This window comes from Hyla sarda, chromosome 2, assembly GCF_029499605.1.
Source record: "Hyla sarda isolate aHylSar1 chromosome 2, aHylSar1.hap1, whole genome shotgun sequence".
Classification (NCBI taxonomy): domain Eukaryota; kingdom Metazoa; phylum Chordata; class Amphibia; order Anura; family Hylidae; genus Hyla; species Hyla sarda.
The window spans coordinates 240349805-240367006 of record NC_079190.1 but is presented as its reverse complement, the minus strand read 5'-3'; the positions used below and the strand labels follow the sequence as shown (position 1 = coordinate 240367006).

General features: G+C 41.8%; 1 protein-coding gene across 3 annotated transcripts in view; it reads right to left on the bottom strand.

Annotated features, from left to right (window-relative positions):
• ALDH3A2 (aldehyde dehydrogenase 3 family member A2) overlaps positions 1 to 17202 on the bottom strand; it is a 69802-nt gene that overhangs the window by 45721 nt on the left and 6879 nt on the right. For all 3 annotated transcript variants that reach the window (XM_056556721.1, XM_056556723.1, XM_056556722.1), the window contains exons 2-5: positions 9197 to 9366; positions 6587 to 6818; positions 5239 to 5324; positions 1687 to 1895 (exon numbers count right to left, since the gene is read on the bottom strand). In XM_056556721.1, the coding sequence (XP_056412696.1) occupies positions 1687 to 1895; positions 5239 to 5324; positions 6587 to 6818; positions 9197 to 9352 (683 nt within the window). In that variant the 5' untranslated portion in view covers positions 9353 to 9366. The remainder of the gene's footprint in view (positions 1 to 1686; positions 1896 to 5238; positions 5325 to 6586; positions 6819 to 9196; positions 9367 to 17202) is intronic.

The following is a 17202-nucleotide window of genomic DNA, read 5'->3' as shown; positions in this document are numbered from 1 at the left end:
TAATGTCCGCCGGGCCGCCGAAGAAATACAGCGAGACTTAGTATTGGCGCCCGCTCCGGATCCTGAGCGCACACGCCGCCAGTAGTGAGCTCCTATGCGCCCGGGGAACGGAGCGATCGAAGTGCCGTCGGCAGCCGCGGCTGCCGAAAGTGAAAAGGCGCACACGCCCGCAGGGAGAAACCTGCGGCGTGTACAAGTAAAACACATTGCCCAAATAAAGTGCCTGTACTGTGAAACACTGCCCCATAGCTCCACTGCTCCCCCATATAATAAAAAACAATCCCCCTGCAGGAAAGAATAAAGTATTCCACGGCCAGCCCCAGCTTCTGTAGGATAGGTCCCAAAAAAAAAAAAAAAAAAAAGGGGTATCCAGCTGTTGCAAGACCTAGGGAAAGGAAAATACTCACCTATGCTGAAGAACTTACCTAAAGAAGTCTTCAGAATGTAGTCTTCAGTCAGCATTGTCACCTGCCGTAACCCAAGCTCATAGCGAGGCAAACAGGGAGGTAGGGGGACCCGGACCCATGAGACACAACCCCAAGCACTGACCGTTGGCGAGAGGGGGTTAACAGTACATCCAAGATGCCTGCCACCTCTCGCAATGGGGAAACAGTGAACCGCAGTTCCTGAGTCCCCACCTGAAAACAGAAAGAAAAAGGAATAAAGCACTAACACATTCCCTAAACCTAAAAAAAAAAAAAAAAAATATGAGACCTGGTCTAGAGAACACCAGACCAGTGTCCACCTCCTTAAGACACTAAGCAAAAAACTGAATTGCTCAGTGGCCTGGAGGCGGGTATATCCTGCTGGGAGGAGCCGACTTTTTGGTTACCATAGCGTCAAGCCTCCTAGAGACAGCAGCATATACCCAGAGTCTGTGTCCCCCAATGGAGCCGATAGAGAAAGTAAATTTTTTTGAACAAAATTGGTAGGCATAAAATTGTAATTTTCTGACCCCTATAACTTTTTATTTTTCCGTATACAGGGAGGTATGAGGGCTCATTTTTTGCGCTGTCATCTGTAGTTTTTCTCAGTACTATTATTATATGGGACTTTTTGATCGTTTTTTATTAACTTCTTTCCAATATATGATGTGGTTAATTTTTTCTGTTTGGTATTTTTTTTTTGTTTGTTTTTAAAGTTTACGCCATTTACCGTGCAGGATCAGAAAAATTATATTTTAATAGTTTGGACATTTACACATGCTGAGATACCAAATGTGTATATATTTTCCCTTTTTTTTATTTATTTATTTATTTTTAAATGGGAAAATAAGGGGGATTTGATTTTTTTTTTTTATTCGGGGAGGGGGCTTTATATAATTTTAGAAACTTTTTTTTTTCGGCATTGTTCCAGTGTCTAAAGGGTTAAATGTCGGGAAGCGGTAGGCATTGTGTGTGAGGCTACTCATAGCAGCCGACACTCACTGCTCCTTAAGTACCAGGACGCAAGGGCGTACATGTACGCCGTTCGTCCTTAACAGGTCAAACCACAGTGCACAAATCATTCTTATGTTGTAAAAGTCACATGAGCGACTGGCTGCCTGCAATTCGAAAAGCAGAATATTGCTGCAGCCCACTTGATTGGCTCGAATTCATTGTCATATATTCGAAAAATTGTAGGTCAAACACTGAAAAATCCTGATAACTGAGTTTGCGTATAAACCTTGACCTTAATAAAACTTACCTGCTGGCAATATCAATATCACAGTCCTTATCAATGTAACATGGACTCTTTCCTCCCAGTTCAAGGGTGACAGGTGTTAGGTACTTAGCTGCTGCTGTCATGATTATTTTGCCAACAACTGTATTCCCAGTATATAAAATGTGATCAAATCTTTCTGCAAGCAACTCTGTTGTCTCTGCTACTCCTCCGTTCACCACTGGGTACAGTTCCTACAATGGCAGGAAAAAAAAAAAAAATATATAGAACTGCTTACATTTGTATTAACTTTAAAGGGGTTATCAAGGAAAAAAATTTTTATATCAACTGGCTCCAGAAAGTAAAACAGATTTGTAAATTACTTCTATTAAAAAATCTTAATCCTTTCAGTACTTATGAGCTTCTGAAGTTAAGGTTGCTATTTTCTTTGTAAGTGTTCTCTGATGACACGTGTCTCAGGAAACGCCCAGTTTTGAAGCAAATCCCCCTAGCAAACCTCTTCTAAACTGGGCGTTTCCCGAGACACGTGTCATCAGAGAGCACTGAGACAGAAAAGAACAACCTTAACTTCAGAAGCTCATAAGTACTGAAAGGATTAAGATTTTTTAATAGAAGTAATTTACAAATCTGTTTAACTTTCTGGAGCCAGTTGATATATATAAAAAACTTTTTTCCTGGATAACCCCTTTAATGAATGCAGGACGCATACAACCTAATACAAAACATAAGTGATGTTATCATTAACTTTATATATAATTGAATACAAAACTATCTATTTTTTTTAAACGTTATATTTAGGAACAACATCTACTTTCTCATACTCCGTTATACTTCCCTAGTTGACCCAGATACATGTCTTGTTACTTCTGTTTAGGTATTGTATTTTCAGCAGCCAGGACTTGGTAGAACATGCTTTATTAAAAATTCATCAAAACAGGCAACATATACAGTCATGGCCGTAAATGTTGGCACCCCTGAAATTTTTCAAGAAAATTAAGTATTTCTCATAGAAAAGGATTGCAGTAACACATGTTTTGCTATACACATGTTTCTTAAAGCAAATTGGACATAACGTCACACCAAACTCCAAAAATGGGCTGGACAAAATTATTGGCACCCTTAAAGGAGTACTCCGGCACACACTTTTTTCCTTTTATCCCGTCTGGGCTACAAAATAAAAGAAAACACACTTTCCCTTACCTGCCAACGAGCCCCCGAAGCTCTGGTACAGGTGTTCGGTCCCCGGGCTGTATTCTTCTTACTTCCTGTTAGCCCAGCACGTCACACGGAGCTTCAGCCTATCACCGGCCGAGGCGGGACATCGCTGCGGTTGCACACCCTATTTGGTTGCACACCCTTTGGAAAAAATAACTGAAATCAGTCGCTTCCTATAATCAATAAGCTTCTTACACCTCTTAGCCGGAATGACGGACCACTCTTCCTTTGCAAACTGCTCCAGGTCTCTCTTATTGGAAGGGCGCCTTTTCCCAACAGCATTTTTAAGATCTCTCCACAGGTGTTCAATGGGATTTAGATCTGGACACTTCAGAACTCTCCAGCGCATTGTTGCCATCCATTTCTGGGTGCTTTTTGACGTATGTTTGGGGTCATTGTCCCGCTGGAAGACCCAAGATCTCGGACGCAAACCCAGCTTTCTGACACTGGGCTGTACAGTGCGACCCAAAATCCGTTGGTAATCCTCAGATTTCATGATGCCTTGCACACATTCAAGGCAGCCAGTGCCAGAGGCAGCAGAACAACCCCAAATCATCATTGAACCTCCACCATATTTCACTGTAGGTACTGGTGTTTTTTTCTTTGTAGGCCTCATTCCATTTTCGGTAAACAGCAGAATGATGTGCTTTACCAAAAAAGTTTTTTCTTGGTCTCATCTGTACAAAAGACGTTTTCCCAGAAGGATTTTGGCTTACTGAAGTTCATTTTGGCAAAATGTAATCTTGCTTTTTTATGTCTCTGTGTCAGCAGAGGCGTCCTCCTGGGTCTCTTGCCATAGCGTTTCATTTCATTTAAATGTCGACGGTTAGTTTGCGCTGACACTAATGCTCCCTGAGCCTGCAGGACAGCTTGAATATCTTTGGAACTTGTTTGGGGCTGCTTATCCACCATCTGGACTATCCTGCGTTGACAACTTTCATCAATTTTTCTCTTCAGTCCACGCACGGGGAGATTAGCTACAGTGCCATGGGTTACAAACGTTGTGATAATGTTGTAAACTGTGGACAAAGGCAAATCCAGATCTCTAGAGATGGACTTGTAACCTTGAGATTGTTGATGTTTTTCCATAATTTTGGTTCTCAAGTCTTTAGACAGTTCTCTTCTCCTCTTTCTGTTGCCCATGCTCAGTGTGGCACACAATGCAGAGACTAAGTGAACTTCTCTCCTTTTTATCTGCTTTCGGGTGTGATTTTTATATTGCCCACACCGGTTACTTGTCCCAGGTGAGTTTAAAGGAGCATCAAATGCTTGAAACAATCTTATTTTTCCGAAATTTTGAAAGGGTGCCAATTTTGTCCAGCCCATTTTTGGAGTTCGGTGTGACATTATGTCCAATTTTGCTTTTTTTCTTTCTTCTCCTTTTTTGGTTTAGTTCCAATACACACAAAGGGAATAAACATGTGTATAGCAAAACATGTGTTACTGCAATCCTTTTCTGTGAGAAATACTTCATTTTCTTGAAAAATGTCAGGGCCATGACTGTAGGCACATAAAAACCAAGGAGAAGGGCACACTCTGATGCATTGTATATCTACATGATCCTTGCCTGTACCGATGAGTAAGGATCATTTAGAACCGAAACTCGTCAGACTGCGTTTCTCCTGCCTTTTAATTTTGCTTGCTATATGTTGGTTATGTATGCCTATATATTGCATGTTTTAATGAACTTTCAATAAAAAGTTTTTACTAAGTGATGGCTACTGGAAACTATGTCCATTTACTGAGAGGATTAGCTGTGTTTGCTGACATGAACTTTGGTGTTTGAACAATATATATTTTACACGTTTGTCATAAGGATCTACAGGACTAGATTAGTGTTATCATAATCTAGCATGGAACTTTTTTTTTTTAACCTATGCCCTTATGGATTATTGGACTATGATGAGCTGATTTAATGGACTTTTAACTGCTGCTAAGTGCTGACCATGCAGACTTTTATAAAGGCAGGATATGAAACTAGAGAGCAATATGCATATTCCTTGCACACATAACTAAGATCAGCGCTCAGGGCATAAAACTATACAACTCCTTTTTTCCCCCACTTACAATATATTGCTTTATATGTAAAAAAAAACAAAGTCAAAGAAAACTCCCCCCTTACGTTCATTATTCTGCAGGAAAGTCTTGATTGACTGCAGATTTTATGCTATATTTTGAGTTCTCTCTAGAGTAATCAGCATGCCCATTTATTCCACTACTTGAGGATGGGGCTTTGACACAACCCTATGTACATACATTGTACTTTAAACTGTTGCAGCAGTGTGTTTTAAGTCAGCTGTACACAGAAACACACACATACATATTTTGTTTAATAAGTAATATATGTATATGATGAAATACCTTGTCCAAGTATCGTGGGACAAGTTTCTCCAAAGCCTTAGCAGTATGTTCGCTCACCTCGGAAGGTTTGAGCACCACAGCATTACCTTTATAGAAGTAAGAAAATGCAATATTTAAGAATACATCTTTAAAATTTGGGAATATAGGACTCTATTCTTTAACATGATAGGTAAAATGAAGCAGAAATTAGGTCAGAAGTGCATCATTTTATGATAGAAAATGTCCCATGTTATTACCCCACATTGCAAACAGTTCCTAAACCCAAACAAACATCAGTAAACTTCTAGAACCAATGAAGTCATGATAATGTGTGGGCTGTATGATGCGCTCCCGACTCTTCACTGAGAGATTATGTTGATGGAGAGAAGGGTCGGGTGCTGAAAACCCAACATGCCCAACCCTTCTCTTCACCTTTCATTCTCAAAGGGATAAACTTGGCTGTAGCTTACCTCTCACCATACACATCACATGAATATTTGGCTGTGCCGAGCGTTCAAATATATGGGGGGTCAGGAAAGATAACTGGTTAGTTTGGCCAACAGTTATTAAAAGTGTATGGCCAGCTTTAAGTGGTACATTCTTTTAAATGAACTGGAGCCAGAAAGTTAAACAGATTTGTAAATTACTTCTATTTAAAAATCTTAATCTGTCCAGTACTGTTCAGCTGCTGTATACTACAGAGGAAGTTCTTTTCTTTTTGAATTTCTTTTCTGTCTGACCACAGTGCTCTTTACTGACACATCTGTCCATGTCAAGAACTGTCCAGAGCAGAAACAAATCCCCGTAGCAAACCTCTCCTGCTCCGGACAGTTCCTGACATGGACAGAGGTGTCAGCAGAGAGCACTGTGGTCAGACAGAAAAGAAATTCAAAAAGAAAAGAACTTCCTGTGGAGCATACAGCAGCTGATAAGTACTGGAAGGATTAAGATTTTTAAATAGTAGTAATTTATAAAGCTGTTTAACTTTCTGGCACCAGCTGATTAAAAAAATATATAATTTTCAACCGGTGTACCCCTTTAAACACTGTTATACAGGCTGTACACTCACAACTTTACATTGTAGCAGAGTAATTTCTTCAGTGTTGTCACATAAAAAGATATAATAAAATATTTACAAAAATGTCGTGAGGGGTGGACACACTTATGTAACATATTGTATATCCTGGTAATGTCCTGTTTAAGGTGAAAGGCGACCGAGGGAAACTCAATGTCTACCATTACAATGTCAAAACTACTTTGTAAAAGTAAGGCGAAAACTGAAACTAAAGCAATAAAAACAAAAACACTGATACCACTTTAGATTATTCAGGTTAACTTGGAGAAACAGTGACCAGATTATAATATGTACCTGCTGCAATGGCCCCCACCACAGGCTGCAGAGCAACGACAAGTGGATAGTTCCAAGCTCCAATGACTAGGACAACACCAAAAGGCTCATAGTGGATGTACACTTCATCTGAGATAGTCATCAGGTTCTTTTTCACATGCTTTGGTGCAGCCCAATCATGAAGACTGTCAATGCAAAGCTCAATTTCTGCTAAGAGCCCCATAATCTCAAGACTGTAAGCAGAACAATCATTCTAAAGACAAAAACAAAAACCCACATTGTCATGTCTGTCAACTGTTAAAGGGGTACTCCGCCCCTAGACATCTTATCCCCTATCCAAAGGATACAGGGGAAGGAGCAGCGTGACGTCATGGCTTCGCCCCTCGTGACATCACGGCCCGTCCACTTAATGAAAGTCTATGGCAGGGGGCGTGACGACCACCACGCCCCCTCCCATAGACTTGTATTGAAAGGAGCGGGATGTGACGTCACGAGGGGTGGAGCCGTGACGTAAAGATGCTCCGGCCCCTGTATTGCCCGTCATTACGTGCAGAGTGAACTCACTCTGTGCAGTAATGATAGCGCGGTGCCGCAGCGGGGATCCCGGGGGACCCCAGCAGCGGGACCGCGGCGAGCTGACATCTTATCCCCTATCCTTTGGATAGGGGATAAGATGTCTAGGGGCGGAGTACCCCTTTAAATCAATAGGACTAGGAACATATGGTACTACACAAATACATTTCCGATTATATAAACACATATCAAAATATAACCTCACAAATATAAATTAACACTCTTCAGTGCCCTCTACAGCTAATCTGTTACATGAATGGTAATAACTGGAGATGTTGTGTAGGAGCAAGAAAGAATAATCCTCGTTGCGGCGCTCACTTGGTAATAGCTGGCGGGGATCGGAGAAGGTATGTATGTCCTAAATAGGCAGTAACCGATACAGACAAGTAAAATAAAGTGTAAAAACTAAGTATGTTATTGAATAAAATACCGGACTATGCGTTGCGAGGGGCAGGACCCACTCTTCATAAGGTCCAATCAAATGAATGGTAATAACTGAACTTGAAAAATAACATTTAGGGTAGGATCACACGAAACCGATCCGCTGATGGTAGACCCTACAGTTTGCCTCCAGCTGTGCCTGCCTGCACACTGTAGGGTCTATTATCGGCAAAGAATACTCTACGGATCCGTTCCGTGTGACCCTACCCTTTAAGGGAGTCTGTCATGTTGAATATGCAGTCTAATCTGCTGGATGCATTTCATGGTGCAAGAGGAGCTGTGCGGACTGATATATAGTTTTGTGGAATAAGATTTAGTATGTAAGAGAATAAAAGGGTACACACTAGCACTTCCACAGGGATAGGGGATAAGTGTCTAATCATGGGGGCCTTACTCCTGGTCCCCCTCTGGATCTCCAGACGAGGGCCCAACTGTCCCTGTGCACATCAACACTACCTTCATGCATCTCTAGGTGAGTGCCAGAGATACAGAATGCTTTAGTGCACTTTTAATTCTAAAATAACTAAACATACTTAATTCTAATCCCTGATAGTGCTAGGTTTAGAAGTCCAGTGGGTGGATCTACTTGTATATACACTCATAAGGAAGTGGTAATCTATGACTGAGCAGTGCCACACATGGATTCTTCAGGCCAGAGTTATCAGGGGTGTAAATCAATAGTTATACTAAATATTATCGTACAAACCTGTTTATCGATCTACTCAAAATCTCCTGCTCTATAACAGACTACTTTCAGATAGGGTACATGTGCAAGATTACAGGTTCCCTTAAAGGGGTTCTCCGGCCACAAGACATCTTATCCCCTATCCAAAGGATAGGGGATAACATGTCTGATTGCGGGGGTCCTGTCGCTGCAATCTAGAATGGAGCACCCACCTGTGAGCACTGCAGGAAGCGCTGGAGGCTTTCAGTGTTATGCCTCCCAACCACCGGGACGAAGTATTGTGACGTTACGACTCCACCCCCTCAATGCAAGTCTATGGGAGGGGGCCTGACAGCCGTCACTCCCCTTCCCTTAGACTTGCATTAAGGGGGTGGGGCGCGACGTCACACGGGGCGGAGTCGTGACGTCACGATACTCCATCCCCGTGGTCATAAGGCATAACACTGAGAGCCTCCAGCGTTTCCAGGTAGGCGCTGCATGCTAGACTGCGGGGGTCCCCAGTGGCGGGACCCCTGTGATCAGACATCTTATCCCCTATCCAAAGATGTCTTGGGGCCGGAGTACCCCTTTAACACCTTCCTGACAATTGATGCCGTACATTTAGGTTCTATGAAGCAAGTGCACAAGCTGTGCTCCCTTCACAGATTAAAGAATACATGCCAATACATAGAATAAAGATAACATGTCAGTTTTACTGTGAAGTGCACGGTGTAGAAACCAACCCACCTAAAAGCTGCAAACTGGTGTTATTTTTGCTACAAAGTTTCTATCCTTAACAGTTAATGAGGATGACAAACAAGTCATCTGCATGTGTTCATGTATTACGGACAGGTAGGATGCATGTGGTGTAATGTTACATTTAGGTGTAAATATAGTGATTGATATTGTAGGACTATGTCCCTCAGCCATAGATACATGAGTACTTAAAGAACCTTGTGTAGGTCTGCTTTTAAGGCGTTCTTTATCTCTGCTTCATTCTCATTGATCATTCGCTTCAGAGCTTGTAGCTGCTGTATCCGGAAGTCCAATGAGCGTGTCTTCCCAGTGGCAAATGCTTGCCTTGCTGTATTCACAATATTTTTCATCATTTTGTGTAGTAAGCCTAGGAAAGAGAATATGCTATAAAATTATTGCTGGCAATAAACAAACTGGTCAAAGAGCAAGGAACATCCTAACATGAAACAGTTTACATAAAGCATCATTGTTTGTATTATGTGTATTTTAATATACTTTAAAATAAAAATGTATTCACAGCTTGATATAGTACAATACATTAATTCAGAGTGGTAAAGGTGTTCCTTCCCATCAACCATCAGGTGATCACCGTGACCTGGCTGCAGCAACCTCAGAGATCATATTTTTTTGGCTCAGGGATATTGCTGGAGTCTACACATTTAGCGTAGGGTCACACATGCTGTATTTTGCTGTATACTCTGCTGCTGCATATTTTCCAACCACTGACGTCAATAGGTAGAAAAATACGCAGCAGCAAATATGCAGCTAAATACGGCACATGCCACCTTACTTTTACACCCCATTTACACTTTAAATCTATTAAATCAGTACATTTCATCTGTTCCACCAAGTACTTCAATTACAGCCAACGCTGCTCAGTATTGGCCTTTTATGCACTTATAGTGCAAAATGCTAGATACAAATTATATAATGGCCAGAAGTAGTGCTGTTCCTTATGTACAAGTACAGGGCAGCTTATTCTAAATAACAATAAGGCTATGAACACTTGAACATTGTTTATACTGCTGGCACCAACGCCAGCCTATTTAACACCCCCCCCCCCCCCCCCACATACACACACAGCACTTCTCAGTTGCCTCTTGGTCTCCAACAACATATAGTTGTTCCATTGTGCATTTGTAAACTTTTTTATGCTTTCTTTTATTCCTTTGTCCCTATTATCCTTAGGGTATGTTCCCGTTTCTTTTAAAGTCTCGTGAGATTAAATTTAACTATTTTTATTTATGACTCTCTTTTACAGATGATATCTAATACTCCCCATAGAGGCTCTGATGACCGTGCTCCACCCCTAAGCTGAAGCATTTCTGCTGCCATGTTTGCTAAACACCCCTGGAGGTTGAATATAGCTGTTGGCCACGTTGCCAGGGACCACCTCTTGACGCTAAACCCACTGTGCATGACGCAGTTAAATGGTTTGAAGATTTTGTGAGGAGTTCCATTAAGAGATTGGAGGAGACCTGGGCCCAATCCCCTTAAAGAGCGGTGCCTATGTCACCATAGATTAACGGGAGCGGTCTGAGAAAAGAATCCAAATATTCCTTATGCGGTTTACCCTATAGAGGAAGAGGCATGCAGTCTAGAGGTTCTAGATCTCAGAGGCATCAGAGGACGCTGAGGAGAGGAGCAGGTTGTGACTTGCGGCTCTAAGGATAAGTGCCATCATGTTTCATTCTTTCTGCGGAATCCGCTCAGAAAAGCATTGCAGTCTATGGAGAAGGCACATTTCCGAGCGATCCTAGTGCACAACTGCAGCATGTCTGCCCAGATAGTTTACAACATGTGAATATACCCTCACTGAGCCTTCCATGAAAAAATTATAAAGGTAAGCGTGCAAACCTGGGCCACCTTGTGACCACTGCTGCTATATAAGCAGCAGCGTTCAATGTCCAGTGGTCTATTATGTTGTTTTCCTGCTGATTAGTCTTAAGGCATTAAAGGGGTACTCTGGTAGAATTTTTATTTTTTTTTTAAATCAACTGGTGCCTAAAAGTTAAACAGATTTGTAAATTACTTCTATTTAAAAATCTTAATCCTTCCAGTACATCCAGTACAGCTGCTGTATACTACAGAGACCGTTGTGTTGTTCTTTCCAGCCTGACCACAGTGCTCACTGCTGACACCTCTGTCCATGTCAGGAACTGTCCAGAGCAGGAGAGGTTTGCTATGGAGATTTACTTCTACTCTGGACAGTTCCTGACACGGACAGAGGTGTCAGCAGAGAGCACTGTGGACAGACAGAAAAGAACGACACAACCTTCTCTGTAGTATACAGCAGCTGATAAGTACTGGAAGGATTAAGATTTTTAACCCCTTAATGACTCAGCCCATTTGGACCTTGAGGACAATTTTATTTTTACGCTTGCGTTTTTTCCTCCTCCCCTTCAAAAAATCACAACTCTTATATTTGCATCCACAGACTAGTATGAGGGCTTGTTTTTTGCGCGACCAGTTGTCCGTTGTAATGCCATCACTCACTTTACCATATAATGTATGACGCAACCAAAAAAGAATATACTATTTGTGTGGGGAAATTAAAAAGAAAACCGCAATTTTGCACATTTTGGAAGGTTTTGTTTTCACACCGTACAATTTATGGTTATAATGACATGTGTTTTTTATTCTCTGGGTCAATACGATTAAAATGATACCCATGATTATACACTTTTTCTATTACGGTTGCGCTTAAAAAAATAAAAAAAAAAATAAAAATCGCAAACTTTTTAACCAAATTAGTACATTTAAAATCCCCCTATTTTGAAGACCTATAACTTTTTCATTTTTCCGTATAAGCGGTGGTATGAGGGCTCATTTTTTTGCGCCGTGATCTGTACTTTTTATTAATACCATATTTGCTTATACAAAACTTTTATTACATTTTTTATTAATTTTTTTTGGAATAAAATGTTATAAAAAAGCAGCTATTCTGGACTTTTTATTTTTTTTACGTTCACGCCGTTCACCGTACGGGATCATTTACATTTTATTTTAATGCTACGGATATTTACGCATGCGGTGATACCAAATATGTATATTTAATAATAATTTTTTTTTTTTTTTTTTTTACACTTTTTGGGGGTAAAATAGGGAAAATGGGACAATTTACGTTTTTATTGGGGGAGGGGGTTTTTCAAATTTTTTTTTTACTTTATGTTTTTACTTTTATTTTTACACTCTTATAGTCCCGACTATTTATAGCAACCATTCGATTGCTAATCCTGTTCAGTGCTATGTATAGGACACTGCACTGATCAGGGTTATCGGTCATCATCTGCTCTGGTCTGCGGGAAGGCAGATCAGAGCAGAAGACTCCCGGAAGACAGCGGAGGCAGGTGAGGGGACCTCCGTCTGCCGTGCAGGATGATCGGATCGCTGCGGGCAATCCAATCATCCTGTTAAGTGATCGCGATGCTGCAGATGCCGTGATCTGTATTGATCACGGCATCTGAGGGGTTAATGGTGGACATCCGCAGGGCCATTACCGGCGGGTCCCTGGCTGCGATCCACAGCCGGGACCTGCCGCGCATGATGCCGGCATCGCTCCGATGCCCGCGGTTATGCTCAGGACGTAAATGTAAATCCTGGTGCGTTAAGTACCACATCACCAGGTCGTACATTTACGTCCTGCGTCGTTAAGCGGTTAAATAGAAGTAATTTACAAATCTGTTTAACGTTCTGGCACCAGTTGCTTTGAAAAAAAATTTGGGCCAGAGTACCTAAAAGAGAAAGCTAAGACTTTTGGCTCAGTGGTCCTATCCTAGCCGACCAGTGCATAACTACAGACTTTTCTGTCCACCAAAAAGAGAAATGAGAAGATTGTACAAGCGAAACTTTGCTCACCATTCCTATACAGAAAACCCACATATGCTGGTGTATAATGATGGATACCAGCTTAGAGGTAAATGGAGCTGTATGAAAACGTAATCTTACCAGTGTATCAATTCAGTGTACAGCAGAACTTTACAACAGTGTGAACAGAGCTTTAAACATAAAAAACTTTCATCAACAGCAGATGAAAAAAGACAAATCAGTGTTGGCAGCCGATCTGTTGTTTATCAGCTACACCTTACATAGCTCTGCCCGAAGGGATTGGTGACAGAAGAATTGTAAGGGTAATTATATTAAATAAGGCTTGGCTGTAAACCTGACAATGCTTTTCTGCTGAATTGTTCAGTGCAATTTCTGGGGAATAAAAATATACTGAATATGCAGCAATTACCTGCTGAAATGTTTAATGTGTTTATTTCTACTATTTTTACAACTGCACATTCACGTTTCCATGTGACCATAGACTCTTCAATGAAGCTAAACCTATAAAACATGCAATTACTGTTATTGGCCACACTGGCTGGGCCAAGTGTTTCCCAAGGCAGGACGCCTCCGCCTGTTGCAAAACTACATCTCCCAGCACGTCCGGACAGCCAAAGGTTATCCAGGCATGCTGGAAGTTGTAGTTTTGCAACAGCTGGGGGTGCCCTTTTGGGAAAACATTGGGCTAAGCACATTCACACTATGTAAGATACAGTTGCATCATGCTAAAAGGTTGTATAACGTAAAGCCATATTACATACCACCTAGTAATATAGTATAACATGATAAAGGTACAGGCCTCTGTGTGCTGTAATATAGTATAACATGATATAGGTACAGGCATCTGTGTGCTGTAATATAGTATAACATGATATAGATACAGGCCTCTGTGTGCTGTAATATAGTATAACATGATATAGGTACAGGCCTCTGTGTGCTGTAATATAGTATAACATGATATAGGTACAGGCGTCTGTGTGCTGTAATATAATATAAAATGATATAGGTACAGGCATCTGTGTGCTGTAATATAGTATAACATGATATAGGTACAGGCCTCTGTGTGCTGTAATATAGTATAACATGATATAGGTACAGGCCTCTGTGTGCTGTAATATAGTATAACATGATATAGGTACAGGCATCTGTGTGCTGTAATATAGTATAACATGATATAGGTACAGGCATCTGTGTGCTGTAATATAGTATAACATGATATAGGTACAGGCCTCTGTGTGCTGTAATATAGTATAACATGATATAGGTACAGGCATCTGTGTGCTGTAATATAGTATAACATGATATAGGTACAGGCATCTGTGTGCTGTAATATAGTATAACATGATATAGGTACAGGCCTCTGTGTGCTGTAATATAGTATAACATGATATAGGTACAGGTGTCTGTGTGCTGTAATATAGTATAACATGATATAGGTACAGGTGTCTGTGTGCTGTAATATAGTATAACAGGATATAGGTACAGGCCTCTGTGTGCTGTAATATAGTATAACATGATATAGGTACAGGCATCTGTGTGCTGTAATATAGTATAACATGATATAGGTACAGGCGTCTGTGTGCTGTAATATAGTATAACATGATATAGGTACAGGCGTCTGTGTGCTGTAATATAATATAAAATGATATAGGTACAGGCATCTGTGTGCTGTAATATAGTATAACATGATATAGGTACAGGCCTCTGTGTGCTGTAATATAGTATAACATGATATAGGTACAGGTGTCTGTGTGCTGTAATATAGTATAACATGATATAGGTACAGGCATCTGTGTGCTGTAATATAGTATAACATGATATAGGTACAGGCATCTGTGTGCTGTAATATAGTATAAAATGATATAGGTACAGGTGTCTGTGTGCTGTAATATAGTATAACATGATATAGGTACAGGCATCTGTGTGCTGTAATATAGTATAACATGATATAGGTACAGGTGTCTGTGTGCTGTAATATAGTATAACATGATATAGGTACAGGCATCTGTGTGCTGTAATATAGTATAACATGATATAGGTACAGGCCTCTGTGTGCTGTAATATAGTATAACATGATATAGGTACAGGCATCTGTGTGCTGTAATATAGTATAACATGATATAGGTACAGGCATCTGTGTGCTGTAATATAGTATAACATGATATAGGTACAGGCATCTGTGTGCTGTAATATAGTATAACATGATATAGGTACAGGCCTCTGTGTGCTGTAATATAGTATAACATGATATAGGTACAGGTGTCTGTGTGCTGTAATATAGTATAACAGGATATAGGTACAGGCATCTGTGTGCTGTAATATAGTATAACATGATATAGGTACAGGCATCTGTGTGCTGTAATATAGTATAAAATGATATAGGTACAGGCGTCTGTGTGCTGTAATATAGTATAACATGATATAGGTACAGGCATCTGTGTGCTGTAATATAGTATAACATGATATAGGTACAGGCATCTGTGTGCTGTAATATAGTATAACATGATATAGGTACAGGCCTCTGTGTGCTGTAATATAGTATAACATGATATAGGTACAGGCATCTGTGTGCTGTAATATAGTATAACATGATATAGGTACAGGCGTCTGTGTGCTGTAATATAGTATAACACGATAAAGGTACAGGCCTCTGTGTGTTGTAATATAGTATAACATGATATAGGTACAGGCATCTGTGTGCTGTAATATAGTATAACATGATATAGGTACAGGCCTCTGTGTGCTGTAATATAATATAACACGATAAAGGTACAGGCCTCTGTGTGTTGTAATATAGTATAACATGATATAGGTACAGGCCTCTGTGTACTGTAATATAGTATAACACGATATAGAATAGTATAACAGGATCCAGTGTTCTGTATTTGCGGAGATCATTCCTATCTGACGTAACTATTGCACAATTCTTCTGCAAGAGCTTTCCTGTCACCAGGCGTGGGACATTTCACCCCCCCCCCCTCCCCCCCTGATATGTCTTATTGCACAGCTGGCATCTAAGCCCTTGTGCACATAGAAATACTGGCGCTGGCAATTTACCCACAGAAATTAAACACTACCACACCCAGTCACAGTCTGTCAAGGCATTGTGGGAGTTACATACAGGTTAGGGATCTGCAGTGGTCGAAAAACAAACTCCCAGCATGCCCGGACAGCCCCTCCAGATGTCACAAAACTACAACTCCCAGCATGCTGTTCGCTGTCCGGGCATGCTGGGAGATGTAGTTTTGCAACATCTGGAGAGAAAGCCAAGGTTTAGGGACCCCTTGTCTGACCCACGATTCCAGTAAAAACTTATATTTTTGTCTGATTCGATCGTCTCTCCTTAACCTCTTAAGGACCAATGACGTTGTGGAACGTCATGGCACCCTGGGCTTTAAGGACCAATGACGTTCCACAACGTCATGGCCTTTTCCGGTCTCTGCCGCTCGCCGGGCAGAGATCGGAACCGGGTGCCTGCTGAAATCCTTCAGCAGGCATCCAGGGCAAACGCCGAGGGGGGCCATGTAGGAAATCGCCCTTGCGATCTGCGGCGATACCGGGCTGATCGGGTCTCTGGGACCCGACCGCCCGGTAATTTTGCATGATCCCGGCTGTCACAGACAGCCAGGACCATGCTAAAGTATAGGAGCGAGGTGGCAAGCCGGCCACCTCCTTCGATCCCCTGCGATCCGTCGGTTAACTAACCGACCAATCGCAGGAGGGGGGGGCGGTTACTTCCTCCCGTCCTGCCCGGCCCCTTGAAGTCCGGAGAGGACGGGAGGAAGACCGTAGGACGCGGCGGGGGACGGGGGAGTGCTGGGGACCGGCCCCGGTACTTACCTCGTCCCTGAAGACCCGGATCCAGACGGCGGCAGCGGCGACAGGTGAGTTGATCTTCAGCCGCGGTCGGGCCCTTTACAGCAATGCACGTCGCCGTAAAGCGACATGCATTGCTGTAATGGGACCCTGTATACTACAACTCCCAGCATGCCCAGACAGCCCTTGGCGTCTGGGCATGCTGGGAGTTGTAGTTTTGCAACATCTGGAGGTCCACAGTTTGGAGACCACTGTGCCCTTCCAGATGTTGCAAAACTACACATCCTCAGCATGCCCTTACTGTCCAGGCATGCTGGGAGTTGTAGTTCTGTAACATCTGGCCCTTCAGATGTTGCAGAACTACAACTCCCAGCATGCCTGGACAGTTTTGGCATACTGGGAGTTGTAGTTTTGCAACATCTGGAAGGGCACAGATTGGGAACTACTGTATTAGTGGTCTGCAAACTGTAGTCCTCCAGATGTTGCAAAACTACAACTCCAAGCATGCTGGGAGTTGTAGTTCGGCAACATCTGGTTCTAAAGATGTTGCCGAACTACT